General features: G+C 37.2%; 1 protein-coding gene across 2 annotated transcripts; it reads right to left on the bottom strand.

The window, feature by feature from the left end:
* Nucleotides 1-210: 210 nt before the first annotated feature.
* LOC131369169 (uncharacterized) lies at nucleotides 211-5,157 on the bottom strand. Of its 2 annotated transcripts, none has more exons than XM_058415767.1 (4): nucleotides 5,122-5,157; nucleotides 4,713-4,821; nucleotides 2,694-2,876; nucleotides 211-2,373 (listed from the first exon to the last, which is right to left on the bottom strand). In XM_058415767.1, exons 3-4 carry the CDS (start codon nucleotides 2,720-2,722, stop codon nucleotides 813-815), a joined length of 1,590 nt encoding a protein of 529 aa, XP_058271750.1. In that variant the 5' UTR covers nucleotides 2,723-2,876; nucleotides 4,713-4,821; nucleotides 5,122-5,157; the 3' UTR covers nucleotides 211-812. The 2 variants fall into 2 exon arrangements, with proteins under 2 accessions (XP_058271750.1, XP_058271665.1); XM_058415682.1 differs by having other exon boundaries at nucleotides 4,717-4,821.
* Between the last annotated feature and the right edge of the window lie 2,152 nt (nucleotides 5,158-7,309).

Genomic DNA, 7,309 nt, shown 5'->3' with positions numbered 1-7,309 from the left:
ATCATTTGATAAAAATCATTAGTACATAATAATAATAATGAGTATAACCAATTTGTATTGCTTAGTAAGTTATAAAGAGGAGGCCATTATGTGGAACTTCTTTAATAAAAGTTAATTCTGTGTGTAAATTCCTGCTAGTTTGTTCTACTTTTCAGTTCACTAACAGAGTTAACATTTTACAATCTTTCAATATGAAGGCAAAAAACCCCATAAACTTGAAACATATAGTTTATTAACACTCACTGCCACATTAATAGGAACACGTGTACATTTATCCAGTCAGTCAAGAAGATTCATTATATGTTCATTCATTATATTCATTAAAGTTCATGCAGTAACTGTGGTATATAAATCTAGCACACAAGTACACATGCAGAGTACACAAATGTTACAGAGAGAAAGGACAGCAATCTATACATACAGAACTGTGAGAAGCTGCACAAGCTTGTTTGAGATTCATGTTTAATGACCAGATCGTGTGAAAATAAATGATTACATAATGATAGGTGAATCTACTGCCACATATGAACCTCCTAACAGAGGCAAACAAATCCTGTGCTAAAATTCACTAATAATCACTGGACTGGAAGTTTTAATGAAGAGGACTGATGTAAGATCATCATTGCTCTTATTTTATGTTCATTAACTGTTGGAATTAAAATGATCCTGATGAATATATAATGAATGTTATTAATTTACAGTTATATTTAGTGATATTGTTACTGTTGTATTATGTTAGAGGGTTCGGTGTGATAGGCCAATATAGAGAAAATTTCACAACTTTAAAAGAAATGACAGATTTAGTGCATTATTTACTGCATGGATTTAAAAACAGAAAACGCCTTTGCTGAATTTTCCTCCATTCTTTTTTTCATCCCTTGAAGTTTCTGCACTCGATCTGTGTTTCCTGTTTCCTTCACTTTCTCAATCAGAAAGTCCAGATGCTGCAGCGTAAACACAGAGTCACTCTTCAAGGCAATCTCCTCCATCAAGATAACACAGTCATAACACTCTTCCACCAGTCTGATTTGCTCTTTTTCCAGCTCACGCATGTCATTCTCTATTCCACTCATCAAGCTCTTCATCTCTCCAGACTTTGTCTCGTATTTCTTTTTCAGATCTTCCATAGTCTTCTTGACCCTCCTTGTCTTCACCACATAGATTTTCCCCTCTTTAACATGTTTAGTGTAGTGACACTTTCCAGTACACACTGTGCACTTCCCACTACTGTTCATGACACTACACCAGGAGAGATTTCTGACCCACCAGCATCCTGGGTAATGACAGTTCTCCTCACAGACTCTACAGCAAGTGGCCTCTTTCTGTCCAAAGTGCCACCACCTATATTCTAGTGGTACTTTTTGTTTATAGGCCTCATCTACTACACACTCAAAGTTATTACTGTCTCTTTTTCCTTTCTCATGTTCCTGTAAAGCCTCTTTTGTCTGCTCGAGCTCTTTCTGTTTCAGTTCCGTCAGTTTGATCTTATCCTGTATATTGAAGATGGATGCGGTCAGTTGTTTGCGTTTTTTCAGCACTGCCTCAGTTATCTTCAGGTTTATGGGTTTAATTTCTTGCAGAAAGGTCTGAAAGTTCTCCATGGTTGTGTTTAACTGATTCCATGATGCTTGATAATCATCTGATATTTCGTCATCGTCAAAGTCTTCACAGTGACTGTTGTCGAACCTGAAATACACGGGATCTCCTTCAGCAGTCAGGGCACATGGGACTTTGGATTCCTTGATGGCTTTAATGGCATTATTAGGTTTTTTGGCAGCATGTGTGATGAACAGGACAATGTTTTTCTCCACGTCACGGCCGAACAAAGAGAGAACTGCATTAAAAATATAGTGCTGCCTATCAGTGAGTCGAACAGTGCTGGATGTCACCACCAGACACACTGCATCAAGTTCATGAACTCCATCTGTAGATTTAAATAACTCAAGTAAACTTTCAGCAACACTCAAATCCTCCTTTTTTCCTTCTGTGCTTCCGAATCCCGGTGTGTCGATGACGGTCAGAGAGAATGGGCAGTGTTCAGTAAACACATCATACACTGTGACTGCATGAGTCTGAGAAACAGATTGTTTTTCTTTAGTCTCTATGATCTCACACCAGATTCTGTCTTCACTCTCGACACCCAGCATGTAGTTGACCATGGAGTTGATGAGAGTCGACTTCCCCACTCCAGTTTCTCCAACTATTAATATGGTTTTATGAGGTTTGTTCTTCTGTTTTTCTCCAAATGCCACTCTCTTCACATTTTCACCATCAAGTACAGTTCTGGTGTTTAGAATATATCTGGTGATGAATCCTTTTATTGATCTGCTGGTTCTACTGATTTCATTCAGTTGTTTTTTCATGTCTTCATTCCTACACAAAAATGAAAGGCTTATGGATTAATGTCAGGTACTGAAATGTAAGGTCCTGTTGATTCTATCCACAAAACACCCGGTGTTTCTAATTTGATGAACATATCTGACAGGCGTTCCTCTCATTATCTATATAACTCTGATGACCAGTAAGGTTATATTCTTGTATTTGGGTTCATTAGAAACGGCTAGCTGCCATGTCCATTTACTTAAGAAGACTGCCTTTTCGGTAGATTTTATTTAAGACCATTGTTGGAGTTGCATAACTTGTTGAAAATTTCAGACTGTTTTGACTGAATGTTTCATCATCTGAAAGCTTACCTCTGATAGGAACAATGAAATTGTGCCATATTTGATGTCTGGTTGCTGGTATCAGATATTGAGAAGTAAATCAGGGTTTTGATCAGAGTCTGTTTCAGGTAAGACACAATAACAGCTTAGTTCAAAGGTTGTGGGGAGGAGGAACACTGAGGGTTCTGCAGGACGCCGGACTTTCAGCTGAACCTGCATAGAAAAATGAACAAACTTTAAAACTTTGAGTTTTTAAATTTGTATGTCAGAGGTAGCGTTCCTCGTGCATTAACATTTGTTTATTGGTTTTTATAAAATATTCTAGAATCTATCACGTGAATATGGAATATTTTAATGATAATTTAGACAGTTTAGGGTTCCTGTCAGAAATCTGTGAAAGACAATTTAACAAACACAACAGTCTCCCTAAAGATGTAGCTAGCTATGCATGAAATATTTGGGCTAAAGCAGTCTATGATGCTAGAACTAAGTCTGGATGAGACATGTACAGAAGAGGAACTATATAAAGTAGAACATACTAACATCTGACCATGTGTAACAACTGCTCTTGCAACACCGCCTCCCAGCCACCAGAGGGAGCCCTCTCCTGAGTATTAACACAAGCTGTGGGTCGAAGGACACTTTCTGCTTTTGTCCCTTCATCAAAAATCACCTCAAGTCTGAATGAGTGGAAAACTGTCTCCAATCAACAAAGATTAGCGCTTCCTGAGTACTTAATAATCAACCTAAACAGACCAAATCAGGTCATGCTTTAACTCCAGGATTTACTCTAAAATATCTAATAATGGAATCCCATTTGGCAAAATTAAATATACAAAAAAGTATAATGTGACAAATAAATTTGAACAGCTTTGAAACTCCTAAGGCAGCATTTTTCCAGAACAGTTTGTGCTTTCTGGACAGGATAGTAAAGCTGTTTACTCAACCAGGCTCCAGTGGAATTGGATGATGGCCATGACCACCGCCCAAAACTGCTGATAGCAGTTGTGCTGGAACTGCAGTGTTGTAATATAGAGTGAGCTTATCTATGTGCCATCTGCTGCTAGCACCAGGAGAGGATCATTTTAGTCGCCCTTCTGTGTCATCACATTATTTTAAATTAGATTTAGGAAACAGAAACTGGACTAGATACACAAGATCAGGCACTGGACAGATTTTCATGATATGTTAGGATCGGCCAGTGATCATGTCTCCAGAACTGGTCAAAGTGCTGACTACCATAATCTCAGGTCAGCAGCTTCTGACCCCCCTGTCTCATGTTTTATTACACCCTCACTGCCTCTGAGGTGTAATGCTCAGGGCAAATCATCATTGTTAGAAAAGCAGACATGATTAGAGAATATTAGATCAGATGACCAGGTACTTTTCCAGTTATTTTCTGATTCCAATTTTTAAAATACGTTTTTGAGGACCATAGAGTAGGTCAGTGTAACAAATTTGGCTTATTCTATTTTACTTTTTCCTTTATGTATCCTATTTTTAAAATGTATTGAATTATTAAAACATCAAGACTTTATTTTTAAATCCATGCCCTTACAATATACGTGCGGCTAGATTACCTGTGCTTTCAGAAAGAGTGGCTGGATTAACTGCAGTTTATATTATAATGTAGAAATTATATGATTTCTGCAGACACCATATGAGAAAATTCATTTTAAACTTCATGTGCAGGGCAAATGACTGATCCCAAATTTCAGTGCAATCAGATTTATCAGCGATAACCACTGGTTTCAGAAAAACTGATGCTTTTAAAAATCTTATTTATTATGATGTTTTTGTTTTACTAACCAAGAAAGAAAAAATATTTTCTTTTTCTGATTATAAAAATGGCCCATTAATTTCGGCTGCTACGAAAATCAAATGACCAAAGAGTACAGAAACCACTGATGTCCTTTAAATAATCAGTTAATCAGACTGGGATAAAACACCACTGTGACAATGCTGAACACACGGACTAGAATGGAGCGCTCCACGTTGTCATGGTAACGCTGACAAACCCATGCAGTGTGCAGAGTGATTAAGATTTACCTACAGCGTGACAGCTCTCTGGAGGCTGACCACTCAGTAAACACCAACACGGGAACTAACACGAGCCTTCACCGGTGAAACTCTAGATGATGTCCTCAGGATCTTTTCTCTGTGGATGAATATAACAAAATGTTGGCTTGGGGATAAAAATGTCATTTTCAGGTAATCACTCAATTGTCATCAGATTGTGATCAAACGTAAAAAAGTACCATTTAGTAATTCTTAAAACATTTAGTTTCTGAATTTCTCTCTCATACTACACCTATAAATGGCCCATTATAGGGGCCACAGGTAAAATATGAAAGTATGCTAGTAAAATTTTAAAAAAACTAAAAAATCCTTATAAAGAAAAGAAAATATTGTCAGGCATCAGTGTATTCATTAACAACAAACATCAAGAATCACCCACCTTCTGCTGTATCAGTCTCGTCTTGTTCAGTCCTGAAAAGACTGAAATGGGCAGGGATGTTGAGAGCCCTTATAAAGGAATTCAGACTCAGGACACCATGTGGTTTACGGGAAATCGGTGTATTTCCCTGTCTCTGCAGAAGTCAGCTGATGGGGAGCAAAAGCTCTTTAATCTGACTTTCAGTGATTCAGAACACAAAAATGATTTAAATATGTTTTTACTCTTAAAACCTCAAGATATCAACCCTCAATGGTACAAACTTTTTAAACAATGAATTATATTTTTAGTTCTTAAGACTACTATGTCTGTATTTGATGTACATGAAATGTTACACCACCTCCAGAACACTTTACTTCCAAGTTTCAACAATGGATTGACATCTGTAATATTAAATATAGACTGAAGACAAATGATTATATTTATCATCCACACTTCTGAAAACTCTAAATAGCCTCAGCATATCAACATTTCCTACTTTCTACTACTGAGGGTACAAAAGGTTATTGAATGTTTCTGAAAAAGGCACGCAGAAGCCTCCAATATTTAAATAACGCCATTTTAAACCTTAATAATGAAAACATTTACTGAGTTCAAAATTCTGCAGAGACGGAACTGTAGTGATTTCCTGTAAATCACATGATGCACTGGAACAGGAAGTTTTAGTTTATTTTGATATTCTGATACTACAGAAGACTATTTTGTGTACTTCCCCTCACTACTCTTTGAGAGAGGAGTGGTCCACCAGCATCCTGGATATTACAGTTCACCTCACAGCATGTGGCTTTTATGGGGAACGTGTTTCAGAAATTATATTTTATAAAATTTCTTTACTTTATAAGGTTCATCCACAACATATTCTTACAGTTATTGCTGAAGACCCCCTTTTTTAAACCATCACTGTCTCTAAGCAAGACCAAATGGTTATGTCAATGTTAGAGAAGACATGGGTCAGTTCATATGACCAAGTACTGTTCCAGTTATTTTCTGATAAGAGAACAATGCTTTGGTGCTCCAACAGTTTTCCTTCAAATGAATTTGACCACCGCTTTCATAATTGAGACTTTTCTCACCATAAAACACAAACATCCACCTCAATTTATTCTTAAAAACATCATATATTCGCCAAAAGATCTTCTTATAGAAACTTAATCATGCAGAATGAAAGACTAATTCTCCTGAACAAAATCAAATTGATTGTTATTTTTAAAGAAAAGCATGGATCCTTCATGGCAGTAACACCTGAAACAGGAAAGCATGAATATTCAACATATTACTGTTAAATGTACAGAAACACACACAGACATCAACACAGCTCAATCTGTTGATTTTTATGGTGAACAATATATTTGCTAATCTAAAATCCTGAGGATTTTCCTTAAGGTCAGCTAAGTCTGGGAAGTAAGATAGAACAGTGATATTTATTAGTGGCTACTGTGGGGATGTTGATTAGCCAAAAAAAGCAGGTGAATGTTCATGGTCACAGATAATGCAGGTAATTCTAGAGCCCCAGTGGTGTTAATTTAAAAAAAATTAAATAAAATAAAAAATACAGCCAGATCTTAAGGCAGGCACAAGATCCCAATGTATAGCCATGAAGTAATAAAGCTGAGGAAAATGATAGATTCCTGATCCCAGAATTGGTAATGTAAAGGTAATGAAGCTTCTCAGAACAAAGGGAAAGTGATAATTAATCAACTTCACAATCCTGTTCCCTTATGTCCCTCACAGTAACAACTTAATCTCTTCCCCTCATATTACCAAGTCTCAACCAGGACCTCATAACCAGGGCTGGGCATGGATGAAGGTATGGAGTGGACACTTTTTTTAAATCCTACACCCACCTACTCCCAGAGGAATTCCTCATGGTCCTTTACAGCTACAATAAAAACAATTCTTTTTTCCTTCAGTTCCTCAGAGAGTTCTTTGCCATGAGGTGCCATGTTGATCTTGACCAGTATGAGAGAGTGTGAGAGCGATAACACCAAATTTAACACACCTGCTCTCCATTCACACCTGAGACCTTGCAACACTAACGAGTCACATGACACCGGGGAGGGGAAATGGCTAATTGGGCTCAATTTGGACATTTCCACTTAGGGGTGTAGTCACTTTTGTTGCCAACAGTTTAGACATTAATGGCTGTGTGTTGAGTTATTTTGAGGGGTCAGCAAATTTACACTGTTATACA

This window comes from Hemibagrus wyckioides, linkage group LG01, assembly GCF_019097595.1.
Source record: "Hemibagrus wyckioides isolate EC202008001 linkage group LG01, SWU_Hwy_1.0, whole genome shotgun sequence".
Classification (NCBI taxonomy): Eukaryota; Metazoa; Chordata; class Actinopteri; order Siluriformes; family Bagridae; genus Hemibagrus; species Hemibagrus wyckioides.
The sequence above is the reverse complement of the archived record's forward strand: the minus strand, read 5'-3'. Positions and strand labels throughout refer to the sequence as shown.